The following is a 21517-nucleotide window of genomic DNA, read 5'->3' on the forward strand; positions in this document are numbered from 1 at the left end:
GTAGTACTTCACGTCCCTCCTTTCAATCTCTGCCTCTCCTTTCCTGTTTGACCTGCTGCTTCTGCTTCATAATACCACTCCTTCCTGAGGTTAGAAGTAGAGGGACAGAATATGCATAAACCCTGAGATGGGGAGAGGATAGCAATGTCAGGAGAGCATGAGAAATCTCTCCTCTCTCAACCACCACCCCCCACACCTTGCCCCAATCAGGACTCCAGTTTGAAAGAAATGGCTGAAATTTCCTCTCAGATTACTTTCACAAAGGCCTCCAGACTCAAATGAGGCGTATGATTAAAAGGCAGATATGCCCAGGCCCACTCCAGACCTCAATCAGTTACTGAGGGCAGGCACCAGGAATATGCTTTTTTTTTTTTTGAGGCCAAACTACAAGGCTTGCGGGATCTAAAGTTCTCCCACCAGGCCCACAACAGTGAAAGTGTGGAGTCCTGACACTGGACTGCCAGAGAATTCCAAAGAACATGCATTTTTAACATTTAAGTTTCTAACACATCAACAGAGGTTATTGTCAAATTACCACAGGACACAAGGATTACTTCAGTGGATCCTTTGTTCCATATTATGTTTTACCAACCAAAGCATCTTGCCACAAAGAACCACAGTCAAGGCACAAAGGTAAGAGGAGAGTCTGGACGAAGTCCTGTTGAGGTGGTAGGAGGAGCTGAAATGCCCTCAATAAACTGCAGTTTCTTGTCCCAGTCTTCTGTGAACCCAATTAGCCAGTAGCAGATAATCCAGTCATTTTAGTTTGGTTTGGCATGCATTGCGTTACCTTTTCTGTAACATATGTACCATATAGGTTGTTTATTTTGGCCTAACATTAAAATGATTTACATTCTCTGATAGGAGAAATGGCAAAACGTGAACAATGGCAACAAACAAACAAAAAACCGGCTCTAATGAACACTAGTTTCAGGCCAGATAAACACAGGCCAAAGGAAGTTGCCTGCATGGCTCTTCCCTAAACATACAACCCTCTTCTACCCTGTCCCCAGGGTAAGGAAGACACCAGTTTCTTTCTCCCTGTCTGGCTTGGATACCTTAGCCAGGTAACAAGGCTGACAACTTGGGAGCAGCTACTTGGAGGCATTCTTTAAGGCCCGGGCTTTGGATAGGAATGCTTTTCTCTTTCCTCTAATACGTGACTCTCTCCTTTCCAAGTTCCCTTGGGGAAGCAGTGAGAGGGTAGACATGTCTTGCATGATCTCTTGCATCTTGCCCCTCCAGATGAGCAAGGTAACAGCTCTTGGAGACAAACAACTACAAGAAGGGAGACGATAAGCCAGGCCTGCTGAAGATGGAGGCAGGGACCTGGGTTCTCTTTCTTCCTACTCCCTCCTCCTCACATTCCTACCTCTGGCCAATCCTACTCATAATGGAACCAAAGAAACCCTTCTCTCTTTCTTTAGCCCTCTTTCCTGACCTTCGTTCTAAACTTCTTGATGCGCAATCTCTGCCCTGAAAATAACTCCTCAACTTCTAGACCCGTGAGAACAACTGTCATTCACCTTTATTTCAATTAGAGGTACAAAGACCCCTGTGATCTTCCTAAAAAAGAAAAAAAAAAAAAGGTCTATTCTGGGTCAAAGAACCCCCTGAAAGGCTGTACAGGGGTTTCTGTTTCCTCCTCTGGTTTGAGCGAGCCAGACCCTTCCACAGACTTTTTTCTGGAAAAGTCTCTCCTTCCTTCCCAACCGGTCCTTGTGCAATAGCAAACCCGATGGACTTCAGGGGAGACCACCCCCTGAGAACCAGCTCTTCACCCTGTCAGGAGGGAGACACTGCAGTGCTCTCGACCTAGTCCAGTCCTACCTACTCCTCCATATAAACCATTCAGGAAACCACATGGTTCTCCCACATGGTTCAGAACCAGAACCAGGCAGACACGAAGACATTCCAGCAGGTCACAGGAAGGAAGGCCCGTAGCTCTTGACCCTGCCTCACCCTGATGATTCCCATGCCCCGACCTGTCACTCCCAGTCTGTCGGGGGCCTGATGGTGAGTGGTGCAGCATTCTTCCGACCGGCCCGGATGCCTGGATAGAAGAGGGGCCAAAGTTTCTCAGTAAAAGTATCAGTGAAGGTGTAGATATGAGAGCGGTCTGTGACGTTGTAAAAAGACAGTGTGCCAGCCTCATAGTCTAGGAATATGCCCACCCGCTTAGGTTTCACCTTGATGTGCAAAGGGGTAAAAGGCGTGGTGGTGGCTGCATACTTGTCCCCGTTCCATAGCCGCACCCGCCAGTAGCCAGTCTCAGGAAGCGGGGTCAGTTCACCCTTTCGGCTCACGGAGTCCCGGCACACGCCCACTGCCCAGTGGGTCTTGTCGCCCACCTCCACCTCCCAGTAGTGTCGACCTGAGGTGAAACCCTCAGTAGCCAGGACGCAAGGGTAGAAGGTGAAACGCCGTGGTGTATCAGGGAGATCCCGGAGTCTTGTCTCCACGAACTTGACGCTCTTACGATCTTCCGACAGGACTAGGTTAGGATGAGCAGTTTCAGGGTCCAGGGTCACATCCGCTGGCGGGAGAAGCCACAGTGGGGAGCTAGATGAGGATGGGAATAGCTAAACGCCCCCGCCTCACTCTTCCAGCCTGCCTTTACAGAGCCTGCCCTGTGAAAGCCCCCAGAACCCTGTGGTTTGGTTAACCTTCTCAATCCTCAGGGTCACCTAAGGGAGGGGAGGGGCAGAGGGAAGGGAACAATGGCTTCTGATCCTGGCCCTAAAATAAACAGGTAATGATCTCTTGACTCTGCAAGGGCTGGTGCTTGAGGCTCCTGCCTGGTCCTCCCTCTGTTCCTCTGAGATCATCATGCATCTCACTGGGTGGAGAAGTACAAGGCACAGACCAGGGGCCAGAAACAATGAAAAATGTTAAGAAGGATACAGAGCAAGAGAGCATTACAGTCTGGCGATAGGGTGACAATGTGTCTGTTTTCCTGTAACAGTCTGGCTTATGCCTGTTTTCTGAGTAAGTATTAATGAGACTCCCTTTCATTCTCAAGAGGAGACCAGTTTTCGGCAAATTATTTAACCTCTCTGGGTCCCTATTTAGAAAAATGTGGGACTAAGAGGAGACCAGTTTTTGGCAAATTATTTAACCTCTCTGGGTCCCTATTTATAGAGCAGATGACACCTAAGGCTCCTCACTTTGAGTTCTGCGACTCAGAGTGAGATTAGAAGCCAGGTAAAGGAGTGGATGTGGATATAGGCATGAAGAGTGACAACAGGGATAACTGAAGTCCAGATAAAGTAGGACCTAAAGACTACCTTCTCTCTGTTGATTCCCTTTGCTAGTTTCCTTTTGGGAACAACTCACCAATTAGCTGTTTAAGGATTTTCCTTAGTGCAAAGTACTGTCGGGGGAAATTGCTGAAGTTCTTTTCCAGCTCTATGGATACTGAAGTCACCTCCATGGTCTTCACCTTCTCACATCTAGGAGGGATGGGGAGATAGGGGAAGAAAGGGCAGGGTCAGGGGAAGCTCCAGCTTAGTCACTATTCAGATGCCGTCATCTTTAGGGAGAAACTAAAATTATTCATCCTCGTACTTTCTCCTCTCTCAAGACAAGTACTCACTGCTTTCTTTTGCCTATCTATGGAAAGAGAGATGGTCCCCTGGACAAATCCTTAGGAATGAGTTTTAGAACTTTCTGGAGGTACTGTTATATTTCATGCAAAGAGATACCACCCCTACTCCCCAACCCATTCCTCCTTCCATCTTGTTTGGACATGATTCCACCCACAGGCCCAGGCAGAATCTGGTTCTATTACATTATGTTGGTATCTACCCTACCAAGGAAGTCCTGATGCTCAAAGGGTAAAGGGGAACAGACTAGTACTCCCAATCATTTGTTCTGTAATTGGCTTCATGGATGCAAAAGCCCTTCTCCCTTTTTCTACCCAAACACTGCATGACTTTCCCATTCTTACTCCCCCAGCTCCCTATTGCAGCCCTAGTCTTTAAGCCAAGACCTAACTCACTCGAAGAGATACAAGAATCACTTACTTTTCCAGGGTACTTTTGACATCCTAGAGGAAGGAGAAAAGAAAGCAATATTGGTCCTGGTAGTCAAGGGCCCTATAGGCAAAAGGTTCCCCTCCTCCCCAAAGTTCTAGAACTATTAAACAGGCACAGGACAAACTAAGGGTCACAGTGCAAAGGGGACTAACTCCAGAGGGATCTGAGTACATCTTTCCCAACCTAACCCCCACCTTCAGCTCTCAGTCATCATGAAACTTGGTAATTGATGTCACTTCCAAATAGTTTCCTGTGTGTTTGTCTTTGTTCCTCAAGAACACCGGGACCTCAATGCCAGGGATAGGATTGTGTCTGCTCTTTGCTCTGTCCCCCAAGTACCAACCACACACCTGCCTCCTCGAGAATCAGTAGAGATAGTTCTAGACTGCTGGCATAGGAATGAATCACTCTCTCCCATTGTGGTTTGGTATCCCTTGTCTAGTATTGGTTAATAAATATTTATAAGTGTGTGCCAATCCTGATTTGTGAATACTTGGGGTCCAGAAGACAAAGAAGACAAATCTCTGCCCCGCCAAGGATTTCCCAGTTTAATGTGGAAGGCAGAACACACATACATGAAAGGACATGAGAATAAATACCAAGCAATATATAACATGCAAATAAATATACAACGAAGCCTCGCTGATTCAAATGCTGGTAATGTGATCTCTAAGATAAGAAATATGTTTCCTGGAATCTTGCTAACACCATTCATTTGCTTAAGAAAACAGACTATTTCAAACATTTTAGAGGCACTATTTACATATCAAAAGCAGCATGTTACTATACATTATTTCAAGTGTCATCACACTATATTTCTATTCTTTTTGAGCACTAGGTAAGTCAAGTTCCAGGACTTAAAAGTAATGGTTACTGCATTTTACACAATTTTTAATGCATAGATTTTTCACTAATTTAGACTAGACTGCCCTCTTCTCAAAAAATTGAGTTTTTTCTTTGGTACAAATTAAGCACATAATTGTTGACAAGACATAAGAACACAGAAGTGATCAAAAGGGATGTGAGAAATCAGAGAAGCCTTTCTGTAGAGAAAGATCCTTTGAGCATGTCTGGAAGAAAGAACTGGATTTAGAGAGGCAGAGTGGAGGAGTGAGCATTGCAGGCTGACAGAATGACCTGTGCAAAGCTAGACTGCGCTCGGCCTGAGTGGCTATGCAGGGGCAAAGGTCGAACCTTAAGCATCTCGAAGCCCGACTGTAAGCACTTGCCCTCCACCTCAGCAGCCAAGTGGGCGAGGTCCCGGCGCTTGTCTCCAAGGTGAGCAGCATTTTCTCGGAGGCGCTGTAGAATGTCCTGTTCCTCCTCCTCCAGCCGTGAAAGTAACACCTGCTGCTCTTCATCCAGGCGCCGGTGAAGCTCTTCAAATTCCTTTAGGATCTGCTGTCGGCGACTCTCCACTAGTCTCTGAGAACAGAGGGTGGGTGTTATGTTTAACAGGGTCAGTGGGGCATAGGATACCTTTCCTCATGCACCATGTGTATGAATTCAGACTTCAAGTGCCATTGGAAAGAGTTTAAAAGGACACTCATGTTTCTCTCCATTGATATTTCCTTCTGTAAAGAATGGCTCCATCCCCATTAGCACCCTTACTGATAACTTGGGATGAAGATCATTGAGATAAAAAAATAAACCAATGCTGAAAAAATTATTTTATTTACTAAATTAACTTCTAAAAAAGCTATACTTTTATGTTTTAGAAAAAAAAATTCAAGACATAAGAACTCAATAATATGACAAGTACTATTACAGAGAGATGGCAGTAATAATAGGACAAGTACTGATAGCAGAGATACCTCTGCTATTTCCTACTCTAAGTTCTAGCTAACGCAAATTGTGAAGAAAAGGAAAGCACAGATACTCGAAAGTTAGAGATTGTCATCATTTGTACACTGCAAGACATCTACCTGATAAAAACCAGAGATGGAAAAACTGGAAAAATATCAGAATCAGTAAGATTTTAGTAATGGAGTGTTATAAAATATAAATTTAGATTTTGGGGCTGAGCCTGCTAAACAGTTTCAAGTCACTTCAGAGACTGACAGTTTACACTCCAGGAATGGGTTATAGATGTGAAAAAATAAAAGGGGCATTGGGTCTGGAGGTGGGGATGAGGGAGAGGGAGGAAAGAGAATTCAAAAGGTCACTGAAGGAAAGTTGGTGATTGGTGACAGTTTCTGAGACCACTGAAATGATAATTTACATTAAAAAAAAAAACCCACACCACAGTTCTATTCAAGCATTTAGCAGGTTTTTAAACTTTTTATTTCCTTCTCCATCCTTTATCCTTAAGAATGTGATCAGTAGGAAGAGGAAAGCTAATGATTAGGAATAAGCTTCATTTTCACAGATTTTTAGTGTTTCAGGACAATAACTTTTTTAAGTTTACCTTTGCAATCAAAATTAGTTCAACTTTTTAAAAATTCAAATGTTTCTTTTTAAAATGCCTAAAGGACTAAGGTAATAATACTTGCTTCCTATTGAAATGTTGTCATTGTTAAAAAACAAACAAACAAACAAACTAATTTCCACTAATTTCAAACCTGTGCTTAGTTCTTGGTAATCCCTAAATCTCATTTATTTCTTCTGGAAGGCTTTAATGACATTGAGTTTCTCTGTCATATTCTTGGGAATTTGCAACTGTACTTTTTGTGTCTGTTGTTTCTATTTTCTCTACCTGACAGTAAGCTCAAGGAGGGCAAGGACCATGTTTTTGGTCATCAATGGCCTGGTGTCAAAGACAGGGTGTGGCCTATACTGGAAGCTTAATAAATATTTATTGATTCCTGCAGAATTAGTATCTCTAGTTTTGCCACATACTGGCTGTATGATCTTGGACTAGACACTGATTCAAGTTCTTTTCCTTCTGTGTAAACTGGGGATAATAAGACTTATCTTATAGGGTATCTAAGTTCACTCTTGCCTAATAAGCTTTGCTGGACTCCCTTCTCCTTTTCTTGTACATTCTCTATGTTCCACTGGGGCCAAGTCTAGCCTGATCTCTTAGAACTTAAAACTGGGCAGAACCAAGCCTAAGACCTAATACAATACTTTAACTTTGGAATGTCATGAACACCTAATGAATTAATGCCCTATTATTACTGTTACAATTAATACATGTTTCACTGTCCAATAGAAGAAATAAGGCAGGTATCAAAATACCAGTCTACAAATATGATAATACTATAGAAAAGATGTGAAATTGTATGAAAATTAAGAAAGAGAATTTCTGAAGGGTCAGGAAAGGCTACATAGTAAATGGTTTTCATTTTAGGATGGACAGGATACTATAGGTAGAAGATGGGAAGGGAAAGAACATTCTAGGAAACCATACTACCTAGCATACTCGAGCTTATGTGAATTAAGAGAATGTGGTTCTAATGTGACTGGGGGGTTCTGGGAGCTCTTGGGCAGCTTCTTCATCCTTCCTCCCCAATGCACCTTCCACATTCTCCAGCAGAGAGCCTCCTTCCTGCTCTACAAAGAAAAGGAGACCAGCGGCCATGAACTCCCTCAGCTCGCCAAATCCTTCACCCCTTATATCCTTCTCCTCAATTCTTAATCCATTAAGAATGTACTTAAACATTCTTAAGTACAATGTTTAATGCCAATCAAGCTTAATAAAATATCATTGTTTTGAAAGAGCATTTTTTAATAAACCAAAAATGTTGGATTAAATAATGCATCATTAATGTTTAGTTAAATAACGTACGGCTAATGTTCAGGGATTCCCTGGTGGCTAAGATGGTAAAGAATCTGCCTGCAATGCAGGAGACCTGGGTTTGATCCCTGGGTCGGGAAGATCCCCTGGAGAAGGGAATGGCAACCCACTCCAGTATTTCTGCCTGGAGAATTCTATGGACAGAAGGAACCTGGTGGGCTACAGTCCACAGGGTCACAAACAGTTGGACACGACTGAGTGACTGACAATGTTCAGTTAATTGCCTGTAGGGCAGGCCTAATGGGACTGCCTGCCTTTACCTTGAGTTCGCCAGGCTTCTTCTCCTCAGCGGACTTACAGCGGCTGATCTCCTGCAGCTTCTGCTCCAGGGGCTCCAGGCACTTCTGCAGTTTTTCCTGAGAGGTGTGAAGTAGGAGAACAACATTTGTGGTTGGCTGGTACAGCCTATGTTCAGAGCCTAACCCAATTGTTTTAAACTACTTGCTTCCTATTCATCTCAGTTCAGTTCAGTCATTCAGTCGTGTCCAACTCTTTGCGACCCCATGAATCGCAGCACGCCAGGCCTCCCTGTCCATCACCAACTCCCAGAGTTCACTCAGACTCATGTCCATCAAGTCGGTGATGCCATCCAGCTATCTCATCCTCTGTCGTCCCCTTCTCCTCATGCCCCCAATCCCTCCCAGCCATCAGGGGCTTTTCCAATGAGTCAGTTCTTCGCATGAGGTGGCCAAAGTATTGGAGTTTCAGCTTTAGCATCAGTCCTTCCAACGAACACCCAGGACTGATCTCCTTTAGAATGGACTGGTTGGATCTCCTTGCAGTCCAAGGGACTCTCAAGAGTCTTCTCCAACACCACAGTTCAAAAGCATCAATTCTTTGGCAGTCAGCTTTCTTCACAGTCCAACTCTCCCATACATGACCACTGGAAAAACCATAGCCTTGGCCAGATGGACCTTTGTTGGTAATGTCTCTGCTTTTCAATATGCTATCTAGGTTGGTCATAAGTTTCCTTCCAAGGAGTAGGCGTCTTTTAATTTCATGGCTGCAATCACCATCTGCAGTGATTTTTGGAGCCCCCCAAAATAAACTCTGACACTGTTCCCATTATTTTCCCATCTATTTGTCATGAAGTGATGGGACCAGATGCCATTCAGTTTTCTGAATGTTGAGCTTTAGGCCAACTTTTTCACTCTCCTCTTTCATCTGACCACCTCTTAATCCAACTCCGTTCCTTGCTCATGAAGTGTCAACTTCCTACAGGTCCCTCATCCTGCCTCCAGCCTCTCTCCATGCCTTCCTTGCTTGCAAAACTTTAACTGAATCTCACTGTGTCCAGCTGTCACCAACTCTCTGTTCTTCCCTAGCCCTATTCATTTTCTAACAAGGAACTGCCTGTACTGACAGGCAGTTATGTACCCTTATGTACCTTGATATCCTTCTTCTTTTTTTGGCATGCAGGATCTTAGTTCCCTGACCAAGGATTGAATCCCTGCAGCACTGGAAGCATGGAGTCTTAACAACTGGACTGCCAAGGAAGTCCCTAATATCCTTTTTAAAATTTGTTTTCCTATACAACTCTAACCACTTGCAAATAAAATAAAATCTTGATTATTCTGTGAACTACCATAAAGTCTTGTTTGTAAGACTTCATTAATATAATTAGGCAAACTACTTGATAAAGTGCTAAGACAGTAAAATCTCTATTTCCTATTACTCAAACATTTACCCTGTGTCTCAGCAGTAAGTTAAACCAGATGCCATGTTACCCATTATCTGGGGAAGATGAAAACAGGCTGGTTTAGCTGTTTTCATCTAAATGGTTGGGATGGTTTAGAATGGTTGGGATCATTCTAAAATGATGTTACCTGTTCCCAATACCAGTGGGTAAATAAGCGGTGTGCTGAGCAGGGGGGACAGAATGAAGGAGCCAGACCATTTTTTAGTTCTTAAGTCTGAGATTCTCTGTGTGGTTTCATTCATTTATGAAAAATAGGATACATTCTAAGACCACACATACTCAAATGTGTTACAAAAGTCATGAGAGAAATTTGGGCCGTACTTCTTACTGCTCTTCATGCGTGAGGACAACCAATCCAACGGGACTATGCGCACTGCACCCCCTGACCCTCACCCCAGTACGTAGCTCTGTACCTCCAAGGGGACTACAGAGTAAGCACCAGAGACTGTCTTGCCCTCAGGAACTTATGATTCTCTACCCAGGGAGTCGCCCATCCTCTGGGCTCCTCCCTCTTGCCCTGCATTGACATCAAGTGTCTGGTTCCCTACCTTATACTCCTGTGTGGCATCGTCCAGTGGCACGACGGTGTGGGCCCGGTGGGTGTGGGAAATTGCACATATCAAACACACAGCCTCCTGGTCCTCATAGCAGAAGAGGCTGAGGGCCTCATGGTGCTGGGGGCAGAGGCTCTCATCTCGGATCTTCCGCTTGACGGCCTGCAGCTGCTTAGCAATTTCCACCATACTGCCCAGCTGTCGATTAGGCCGGAGACTGCGGTAGCGGGATGTCTTTCGACATACAGGACAAGGGAAGTCCCTCTCTAGGTCCTCCCACCAGCGAGTGATGCAAGCTTTGCAGAAGTTATGCCCACACTCAATGATGACAGGCTCCTTCAGATACTCCAGGCACACAGAGCAACTTGCCTCCACCTGTAGGTTCTCCAGAGCTGCAGCTGTGGAGGCTGCAGAGGCCCCAGCCTCTAAGAGACTTGTCTCTGCCATTATTTAACTTGAGGTTAAGAAGAGAGAAGAGAAAAAAAAAAAGTTAGTTGGGGGGGTTAATTTTTTTGCATCCCTGGCCTGACATTTACCCCCAGGTTAAATCCTAACTCCAGACTTAGCACTGTCATGGTATTTTTACATCTTCTCTTCCCCCAGTCAATCTCTTTGGTTTTTCCATTTCCCAAAATTGTGACTCCCACCTATGAGCAAACTGACACACAACCCTCAGTCTCGTCTTTCACCACTGCCTTCTCTTGTTAGAAGCAGACGCTTCTTTCAAGTCTAGCCCAGAGTATTCATCCTGATCCAGGTTCATTCCACTAGTATCGTACAGTTTCAGAAAAATGTATTCTTAGTTTGACATCTTTTTCTAATAGATGAAAAAAGAGTATGGGAAAGTGAAAAGTGCCTTAAGAGTCAAAGCATTAAGACTGCTTAAATCAAGTATATTTTAAAGTTTAATGCTACAGAAGAGTTCTACTACAATAGCCCACTGAAGCCTAAGCTTGATTCTTTGCCACTGTTCCCTCAGTCTTTCAAATGGTAAATATTGGAATGAGTTAGCCAAGGGTAACAACCTCTTCTTTTCAGAAAAGTGTGACATTATGCTTCCCTTTACCAGGCCTAGAGGAAGTGTGCACTCATCATGGAATGAAATGATTCACACAACAACTGTTTCCTATTTGTGTGCATTTGGATGTTTGGAGCTGCTGTAAAAGTGATAAATTTACAGCAGCTATACCAAAGAGTTTATTACTGAGCCCAAGGCAATAATTTCTTGAAAAGAAGAGTTGACAAATTTATTCCAAGTATTCAGTGCTGACAGGAGTCTTTTGAAATAGTTGTTGATAACTAATTCCTTGGATATACTGTACTTCCAACTAACAGGTTCTGGGTGGTCGGGAATTAAGAGGGAAAAGTAAACTGGCAATCAAAAACTCTAATGAAGCCTCAAAAGAACTGGAAATGCCCCTGAGAGATGTATAAAGCAGAAGGCTGGTCTTCCGTTCCACCCTTAAAACATAACCACTATTATCCATGAAATATTTCATTTCTCTACCCCTTAACCTCTCTTTCTAAGGAACCCAACAGAGGAAATTTAGTAAGTCTATTTATGTGTTTAGAGAGAAGTGGCCATGTAGTGAGTTGGGTTAACAATGATTATTTCTGTATATACTGATGGCAAACGTGAAAAGTGTTTAATTTGGAGTAGGAACTGATAACATATTTGGACCTGAATTTCTCCCTTAACCACGAGAGAAGTTCAATTAGATGATTTTTCTTTACCTACAGGAATCCAACTTCGACCAGTAACACTTCCCTTTTCCTAATCTAGAAATTAGGTGGTGGCCTCACCCGAGATGAGTTGAACTGTATGCTGAGTTAGGGACCAGGATGGATCTAGACTGGCGAAAAAGTAGCGTTAGAGAAAGATGGGGAAAAGGTTAGGGAAGTATGGGGAGAGGGCTTGGAGCTACAGCATTAGCGAGGCCTTGGGTCATTTCCCCCCTATTCCTCGTGTCTCAGTAGAAGGGCACACTTCAGAGAGGTCCTCATTGTGTTTCTACCACTGTTGGGGGGTCCCACCTTGCGCCCCTTTCCTGAGCGTGGTCCACAACTCGGTCCCACCCCCGTCTCCATCTTCTCCCGCCTGATCTGGCGCAGGGGGGCTGGAGAGGGGGGAGAGGAAACGTCGTTGTTGGCAGGGAGGGAGGGATGCGTGTCCAGGTGAGAAGGTGTGACGTGAAGATGGGATGCCCGCCGCTATGACGCAGCCGAGACCCGCGGTGACGGCGTCAGAGTTTCACCCGGGAAGGCGAGCGGCAGCGGGACGGGGTAACGGCGGGGTAGCCAAGCAACGCCGGACGCGCTGACGTCGCCGGGGCGGCAAAACGTCCGCCCGGGCCTGAAACGGGCGGAGGCAGCTGTGGTTACGTGCGGGGGGCCGGTGACGCAGTCGCGGGGCGCTAGGACGCGGCGTGCGGAGCCGGCGGGCGGGGGCAGGCCCCAGGGTCCCGGCGCGGCGGCGGGACAGCACCTACCTTCCCGGCTTCGGGTCCGGGAGTGCGGGGCACGGAGCCGCCGGAGCGCTGCCTCCCTCCTTCCTCCTCCCCCCGCCCCCGCCCCGCAGCGCGACACACAATACTCGCCGGAAGCGGAAGCCGCGCCGAGAGGCTCGTGTCAGTGGAAGCTGGGGTGTCGGCGGGCGACCGCGGGAGGGCCTAACGGCGCCTGCCGAGCAAGAAGGCGGGGGGGCGGAGGTGAGGACCAGCTGGAGGAGTCAGGGGCAGGTGGCTGGAATGCGGTCGTCCAGGTGACCCGAGGAATCCGCTGGAGAAAGAGGGCCGCGCATGCGCGTGGCGGAGCGCTGAAGCCCATTGCCCTCAGGGCGCCTACGGGCGCCGGGGCAAGCGGTACTGTCCCGCCCAGGGTCCGCGCCCGGACTCTGGTCTGGCTCGGTTGGTTCCAGGTGGCGCTGGGAGCTGTCGAGGGCGGAGCAGGGGCAGGTTGCGGACTTTGAGCTACACTTCTCCTCTCTCCTGGCCAGTCTCGGGAGAAGGTGGCTCGCCGAGTCGGCGGCCAATAATGTGGCGGTCCTGCTGATCTCAGCTGGCACGTCACTTCCGACTAGTTGCGTTTTAGGCTTTTAACATTCAAGGATTAGCTCAGTCCTGCCTTGGGATATTCCTTACCTTGTCCCTTCTAGGCGGGCTTTATGGAAATTATCTGCTGTCTCCGCTGGAGTGGGAGCCTCAAAAGAGCTGATACTGCGACTCTGCTGCTCACCTTTGCATCCTCGGCTGCTTGCTCGGGGCCCGACTGCAGTGAGCGCGCCTTGAACTCGGGTTCTGAATGCGGGAGAATCCCGTCTTTTTCCAGTTTGGGAGCTGTGACTTGAGTTTCTCCGCAAGAGTAGATAGTGCTTGTATGGAGACTCCAGACTCCTGCGTTATTACCTCCTTACTTTCCTCTCCTGTTGCTGGAATCTTCGCAGGTCTGTGACTGGAGGACGAGGGTGAGGTGATGAGGCTGGAAGAGTCTGCTGATGGAGGTGTGATGAGACTGGGAGGAGGTGCGGAGTTGATGGAGCTGGGGAGGGTGGGTGCTGGGTAAATGGGTGATGCGGCTGGGTAGGAGTTAGTGCTCTAAGCGCAGACACGGCTGGGAGAAAAGGCAGCCCACCTCCCCTCTTCCCCCAATATTTGGCATACAGAATGCTGACTGGAAGAAATAAGCAAATTTTGGTGTCCCCTTCGAGGGGAAATGGCCATATGGCCCTTGTTCCTGTGTAAGTTGTGATGCTGTTTACAAACACTGTGCAGTGTTTAACCTCGAGCATCCTGGGAGCCAGGAACTATTTACTTGCAGAAAATATCTAATATGGGAGGTATAAAGATTTAGAGTCAGACATGCGAAGGACAGTTGATCTGCTTTTTCTTCACTGTTCTTTGCTTTTTGTTCTCTTTTCTTTTTTCACTAGCCAGTGGTTGAAGATTAAATTCGATAAAATTACATTAACTCTTCTCCACCCCATTATTTGTTAGGAATTTTAGGAGCAGTACGTTTTCTGTTTTATGGACTGCCTCAATTCGAAGGTAGTGAAAGCCATTAACTAGGTGGTCAGCCTCTTTGGGCTTGCTTTATGGGGAGAGTGGTGAGGTTTGGTTCTGGCTTGTGAGTTGTAACTTTTAAGGTGTTGCCTAGCACTTTACTCTCGCTTTCTGTTTGTAAAAACAGATGTGGTACTAAGGAAATGATCAGGAGCAAGAACATTGCCTAGGAATATGAAGAATGTGTTGGCCTCGAGTAATAGATTTTTAAGTGGACTTCATGCCCAGTAGGGCTTCCCTGGGGTCTCAGAGGTTAAAGCGTCTGCCTGCAATGCAGGAGACCCAGGTTCCATCCCTGGATTGGGAAGATCCCCTGGAGAAGGAAATGGCAAACCACTCCAGTATTCTTGCCTGGAGAATCCCATGGAGGGAGGAGCCTGGTAGGCTACAATCCAAGAGCAAAGAGTCAGACACGACTGAGCTACTTAACTTTCATGCTCAATATGGAAGAAAAGGGGGGGAAGAATAGGTAAAACTATAAAATTATAGTTTAGAAGTTTACTATACTATACAGTTTATACAGTATATACTATACTATACTATACAGTTTAGAAGGGCATAGTCCAGTGTCATAGGCCAGGGGTAGATATTTTTGCTTTATTGGCCATACTGTCTTTGTGGTATGAAAATTGCATCAGATTATACTAAACGGTGAGCATTACTGAAGTTTGAATTTCATATAAATTCTCCACTTGTTTTGAAATTTTATTCTCTTTTTTATTTTACCCCCAATCATTTGAAAATGTAAACACATTTCTTAGCTTGTGGGCTGTACAAACACAGGTGGCAGACCATAGTTTGCTGACCCCTTACATAGAACAATAAAGAAGTACTCGGTATTTTTCAAGAGAGAATAATTGAGAAAGAGGGTGATCACAATGCTATGATCTCTTATTTTCATCTGCCTATATGATAACACACAAAATAATAAAAGAAATTTGAGATCTTAACACAAATTTGTATTTGTTATGACCTGTGAAACTTGATCACGTGAGAATTATGAATATACTAATAAGATACAAATACATTCTTTAAACAAGAAAAGGTATTCCTTGTCTAAAAAAGGGATTATAGTTCAGGAGAGGTGGAATAACACCGAGTTGTGGTGTTGATTTAGACCAAAGGATTTCCAGCACAGGAATATGCAAAAATAAATAATAGTAATGTGAAGGATAATTCAAAAATTTTAAATATACACTTTAATATTGTTTTTATATCAGGAAAGGATATATCTGATCTATCTTTTATATAGAGGATCTTGTGGAACCATTGAGTCATATAGAGGAAAAGGGGGTTAATACTGCCAGGTAGGAAACTGGTCAAGGCCGGATATAGGATATGGTAGGTTGAGGAGGGGAAAGGGTTCAGCTGTCCGTACTGCTGAAATTCTTACTCAGAAAAAGGGAAAGCATCTAATTTTCCCCCACCGTTTTTTTTTTAAGTTATGAAAAATTTAAATTAACAGTCTTTTTATACTTTACATTGGCTTTTCTGTTTCCAGTTCAATAACACTGGAGTTACTTTGTTCTTTTTTAAGTCTACATTATTTCTTCATTGTGTAGACGTATGATTTATTCAGCCATTTGTTTAAATAAGACATTTAGAGCCTTTCCGGGTGTTTATTTTTTGGTCACAGGGCTTGCAGATCTTAGTTCCCCAACCGGAAATGAAACCCGGGCCTTGACAGTGAAGGCGCTAAGTCTTAACCTCTGGACTGGCAGGGAATATCCCCCAAGTCTTATTAAAGGCTATAGTGGACATACTTGTAATATATGTTTCCCTCATTTTTTCTCTGATAATACTTGACCTATAAACACTGTATTAGTTTAGGTTGTACAACATAATTATTCGACATATTTGCACATGTATCTTTATATTGTCATAACCTCTGTACTAGTAGGACAAACTCCTGAAAACTGAGCTTCTTTGTGAAAACGCATGGAAATTTAAAATCCTAATCATCTTTTCAGTTTCCTTGCCGTAAGGTTGTACCTATTTATGCCCACACCAGCATGTTATGAGATGACCTCTTTGCTTATGGTGGAGCCAGTGTTGATGTTTTCATATTTTAAATTGTTTGCTAATATTTTTCATTAAAAGTTTTTGATGATTGCATAACAGATCTTGTTCTGTAGGTAATGTACATTTTCCAGCCTTTTTTCAGCAGATGGGCATTTACTTAATTTCCTTTATAAAATTTTTTTTAAATTTTGCTGCTGCATAAACAGTGTTAAAAGATTCTCTGAACATTTGTCCATAGGTGCTAGTGGATTTATTACTGTGAAAAAGGTTGGGTTGAAGGATATAATTTACATCAGCCCTCTGTATCTGTGGGCTCCTCATCTGTCGATATGGAGAGCTGCCGTTCTTCAGAAAGGACTTGAGCATCAGTGGATTTTGGTATCCATGGGGAATAGCTGTAGTACTAATTTTAATGAATATTTCTGTACTGATTTTTAAGAAGGCTATTATTATTTACATTTACACTGACAGCAGTGTTTGAGCTTTCCTGTTTCCCACATCCCCAAGAAGAGATGGTTATTATCTATTTTTTATTTCTTTCTGGCCAGAAAAGAGATGTTTGGTTATTTGAATCCCATTTTTTTCTTCCTTAGAATTTTGAGTATCTTTTTGTTGTTGTTTGTTTGTTACTGGGATTTGTTTTCTGTGCATTTCCAATCTTTGGCTGTTTTTCCTGTTGCATTGTCTGTCTTTTGCTTATCAACGTATACATACATACCACGCATGACATACTGTCCTCATTAAGAAATCCAGTCTGACCCCAGATTCTAATTTACTTTTCTACATTTTCCTACAATGTTTTTTATTTTTTACATTTAGATCTTTATTTTTAAAAATATGATATAGCTTGAAATTTTCCATGAATAAAAAGTTGTAGAAATTAAATAAATTAAAAAAAATATATGATGTAAAAGGAAGATCTTTTTTTTCTAGAGCAATGCTGTCCCATAGAAATGGAATGCAAGATACTTATGTAATTTTAAGTTTTCAGTCAAGCCACATGAAAAAAAAGTAAACACAAGTGAAATTAATCTTAATAGTATACTTCACCAACTTAACCCATTATATAAAAATATTATTTTTACATGTAATTTATTTTGAACAATTATTAAACTAAGTCTTTGAAATCCAGTGTGTATTTTACACTTACATCAAATCTCAGTTCAGACTAGGTGCGTTGTAGTTGATCGGAGGCCCCATGTGGCTAGTGGCGTTTGTTGAACAGCATGTGTTACATGGATTGGATGGATGGCTCATGCTAGCTTCATTATTAAATAATCATCCTGTTTTTGTTGAATTAAATTTCACACTTGTCATACCTGAAGTTGTTTCATAGTGAGATCTGCTTCTGGATTTTTGATTCTGTATTCTAATCTATTTATCTCTTACACCAACACCACAGATTTTATTTCATTGAATTTTCTTAGATGTTCTTGGACATGTATTCCATATATAAACTCTAAATCAGTTTGTTTTTTTTTTTTACTGTTCTCTCCCCTCAAAGGAATTTAAAAAACCTATTGTGATTCTAAACAGAAAAGGGTTTAATGTATAATTTAATTTGGGTATAGTTGGCATTTTTTATATTGTCTTCCAGTCATGGATTTGGTTTGCCTTCCATTTATTCAGGTCTCATTTTATTTCTTCAATAAGATCCTCATTTTAAAAAACAGATTCTTTTACCTTTTTTTGGGGGGTGTGTGTTATGCATGGAGATTTCTCCCCCAGTTTCTGATAAGCAAACCATGTGCTTCATTGCTTGGATAAAGAAGAAATAATTGATATTTGACTATTTCTTACATCTAGACCCCTATCATAATCTCTTATTAACAGTAAAATTTTAAGTATAGAGTTTAAGTATTATTGGCACTCCATGTTTTCATGTGTTTCCCCAGCTCATTCTTATGCATTTGGCCAGAGAAGCTCATTTGAGATCTGCAAATCTGTATGCTGAAGATTCTCAAAATTTGTTTCTGGCTTGTCTCTCTTTCCTGAAACTAGGACATCTGGAGCTCAACATGTACAACCTGAGGTTTTTCCCTCTCTCTTTTTCATGACTAATGTGTTACTGAGTTCTAGAAATTCTTAACTGCTGTCCTTCTCTCCCTCTCCGGAGTATCAGAGAATTTGTAGATATTTTAAAAACTGCTGCAGAAATGAAAAAGTCTCACTATAGAGCCTTCAGAAATAAATTCCCTTGCCCATGACATCACCTGTGAAGTTGCTGTTTTGATTTGTTGAGTCTTTCTGCTGCTCTCACCAGCACCCCTTTCCATGGGCTAAGACAGTTACTAGCATTGGTATCTATCCTTTTCTGTCCAAGAAGATGGAAAATATCCTAAATCCTAGAGCATGTAGGAGGAAAACATGTATTCTGGGGGTTAATATATTGGTGTCCTAGGGTTGCTGTAACAAGGTTTCATGAACTGGTGGCTTAGAAGAACAAAATTTATTCTCTCGAACGTCTGGAGGAAAACGGAAATCAAAGTGTTGGTCAGGTTGATTGCTTCTGGAGGCCCTGAGGGAGAACCTGCCCCATGCCTCTCTTCGAGTTCTTAGGTTTGCTGGCAGTCCTCTGTGTTCCCTGGCAGTCTCTCCCTCTCCCCTGTCACAAGGTGTTCTTTGTGTGTGTGTGTTTGTGTGTCTGTGTCCAAAACTTCCTCTTCTAATAAGAACGTCAGTCTTTGGACTAACACCCATGTTAGTCCAGTATGACCTTATTTTAATTTCATTACACCTACAGAGATCCTATTTCCGAAATGATTACATTCTGAGGTTCCTAGTGGACATGAATTGGGAGGGGACACTATTCAATCCAGTATAGTATAATAGAAATAAAATTCACAGGTGTCAGACTTCCCTGGTGGTCCACTGGCTCCCTGGCTAAGACTCTGCGCTCCCACTGCAGGGGATCTGGCTCTATCCTCGGTCGGGGAACTAGATCCCATTTGCTAAGACTGAGAGTTCGCATGCCACGACTAAAGATCCCATACTGCACTAAGACCTGGCACAGCCAAATACAGAAATAAATCTTTTTTAAAAATTCACTGGTATCTTTAGACACTTCACCAGAGAGAAGTTTCCATGATGCTGCAATCTCCAGAGGTCCTCAGTGTAGACACTGAGTTGGTCAGTGGACTAGTCAGATTGTAGAATAGAACCTTGGCTGCTGCTCATTCATATGTACATGTTACTCATTCATATGTACGTGCTTGGTTATGGGAAGCTAAGAGAATTGGTACTAAGCAGAGGAGGTTGAAAATAGACATAAAGATGACTTTTCTAACCACTCTTATGTATGCTCTCGTTGTCAGCTGAGCCTGGGACATTTGCCACTTTTGATCATCTGGCTCTGTGTCATCGTACCACCTTGCTTGATTACTTGGTGCCAAGGGGTCATACCAGAGGTCATCTCTGGCATCCTTCCGTCTGTAGGCAAAGCCTCTTAAAATCTCAGTGACTCTTCAGTAGAGGAATCATGGGATTGTCAAGCGCTCCTCCACTCCCCTTACTTGATAGGGACAGAAGAGGCACTTTTACCTCCTAGGAAAGAGTGCAGAATTTGGTTTTCTTGGTTCTCAAGCTGGCTGTATTTTAGGGAGGGGAGCAGAAGGAGAAGAGTCAGCTCCTAGTACAGTGAGTATATAGAAGGTATTCTATAAATGCATGTTGAATTAAGGAATTTTTTCCTCATGGGGTAGCTCTTGGCGTAGTACATAGCTAAATGTTTACCTGTATAGTGCTTTGACTCCTTTGACTTCCAAAACAGCAGTATGTGGAAGTTCTCCAGTTCTCTCCAGTTCTCCTCACTGCCAAAGTACCATCCGTCAGAACTAAGTTATTTGCAGTTCCCTAAGTCTAGTGCCCTACTTCACAGCTAGATATTTGTTGTTTCTTCTGGATTCCTCCTAATCTTGCTCCCACCTCCAAGTTATTAACATTTTTCTCTGCAATACTGCTGTACTTTTACCGTGTTCTTGAATTATTGATGTTTTTATATCTGTCCTCCACTAGACTGAGAGCTACTTGAGAACAGAAAGTCCTTGTTTTCCCGTCACCTCATAGTGTCTTGACACATGGGAAGCCTTAGTTCAAAGGAGGAAATCAAGGCTTGAAAGAGTAATTTGCCTAAGGTCACACAGCTGGTGTATGGCAGCACCAGAAGGAGAATCTAGATCCTAAATCACTCAACAGCTGTGAAGAAAAAAGCGCTGCACAGGTGTCAGGAGACCCAAGAACTAACCTTGAGTTGACAGCTGTTTGTGTTATCCTGCCTGGGTGCAATTCTTTACCTTTATGATATTTTGATTCTTGTTTGTAATGCTCTTTTTAGGGTCATCAACCAAAGGTACTTTTTGTATGTGTTTTTTCCAAGGAAATTGAAAAAGTCTCAATTCCCTGTAGATTCATTTTAAGCTAAGCAGCTGAAGAGTGTTGTTTAGGTGCTTTATAGGGCCCTTTTGGACCTTATGTTCCAAGTCTTTGTACCTTACCTGAATGCTCTCCATAGGTGACTCCACTACCGTTTATTCTTTTTCTTTGCATGTTGAGATGTGAGATTTCCTCAGGAGCAACTACCTTCTGCTCTCCAAGGTCCTGAAAAGATACCCCTGGGCTTCCTGAAAATTCCTGTTTCCCGGAATGCAGATTTGAGTTCTGATTGGTTCTTTTTTTTTTTTTTTTTAAGTCTTTATTGAATTTGTTACAATATTGCTTCTGCTTTATGTTTTGTTTTTTGGCTGCAAGGAGTGTGGGATCTTGGCTCCCTAACCAGGGATCGAACCTACACCCCCTGCGTTGGAAGGCGATGTCTTAACCACTGGACTGCCAGGGAAATCCCCTGACTGATTCTTGAAGAAAAAGAAGATGGCAGATGATCAGCTTATTGGAAAACACAGGAGAATGAAAGGCACTACTGAGGTGATGGAGTCAGGTCTCCTGTTACTTTGTCTTTCTCCATCTCCCTCTTTTCTGTGGCTGCCTCAGTGAGTCCACCTCTGCTTCTCTTGTTGCTGAGGTCTCAGACTTCACTCTAGAGGTGCTGACTAAACTCAGATGTAGGGTTAAGGAGATTAGGACTGGAGGATTAAGTAGGGTCCAGAAGCTGATGGGTTTATCTCTCAGAGAGACTTCAGAAACTGTATCTCTCACACTCAGACCTTAGTTTGGGGTCAACACAGTGTTGTCATTGATCATACCCTGAGGATTCACCTCAGTGAATCCCTGAGAAACTAGAACGTCTTCCCTCCCATCCTAAGAATTCTGCTGCTTAGGAAATGACCCCAAAATGATGGTCCTAAAGTCCTCTCCCTGTTCCCACAGAGAACCACAGAAAGATTCAGATGAGGAGCCTGACTCTTAGGATGTGAAACTATTGGGATGAGATTTTTTTCTTTCTTTTTTTTTTT

General features: G+C 43.4%; 1 protein-coding gene across 1 annotated transcript; it reads right to left on the reverse strand.

The window, feature by feature from the left end:
• Nucleotides 1-641: 641 nt before the first annotated feature.
• On the reverse strand, nt 642-12975 carry TRIM39 (tripartite motif containing 39). The gene is made up of 8 exons (XM_068961169.1): nt 12519-12975; nt 11833-11877; nt 10024-10483; nt 8037-8132; nt 5232-5462; nt 4026-4048; nt 3337-3452; nt 642-2536 (listed from the first exon to the last, which is right to left on the reverse strand). Exons 3-8 carry the CDS (start codon nt 10474-10476, stop codon nt 1989-1991), a joined length of 1467 nt encoding a protein of 488 aa, XP_068817270.1. The 5' UTR covers nt 10477-10483; nt 11833-11877; nt 12519-12975; the 3' UTR covers nt 642-1988.
• Between the last annotated feature and the right edge of the window lie 8542 nt (nt 12976-21517).

The sequence above is a fragment of the Capricornis sumatraensis genome, chromosome 22 (genome assembly GCF_032405125.1).
Source record: "Capricornis sumatraensis isolate serow.1 chromosome 22, serow.2, whole genome shotgun sequence".
Lineage (NCBI taxonomy): Eukaryota > Metazoa > Chordata > Mammalia > Artiodactyla > Bovidae > Capricornis > Capricornis sumatraensis.

Bases quoted from the DNA above. Each gene is read 5' to 3' on its own strand.
- TRIM39 (XM_068961169.1), bottom strand. From the start codon at position 10,476: ATGGCAGAGACAAGTCTCTTAGAGGCTGGGGCCTCTGCAGCCTCCACA. The intron at 5,463-8,036 runs GTAAAGGCAGGC...CTCTGTTCTCAG, and splicing joins AGAAGCCTGGCGAACTCAAG to AGACTAGTGGAGAGTCGCCG. The intron at 4,049-5,231 runs GTTCGACCTTTG...TCCTTCCTCTAG, and splicing joins CGGGCTTCGAGATGCTTAAG to GATGTCAAAAGTACCCTGGA.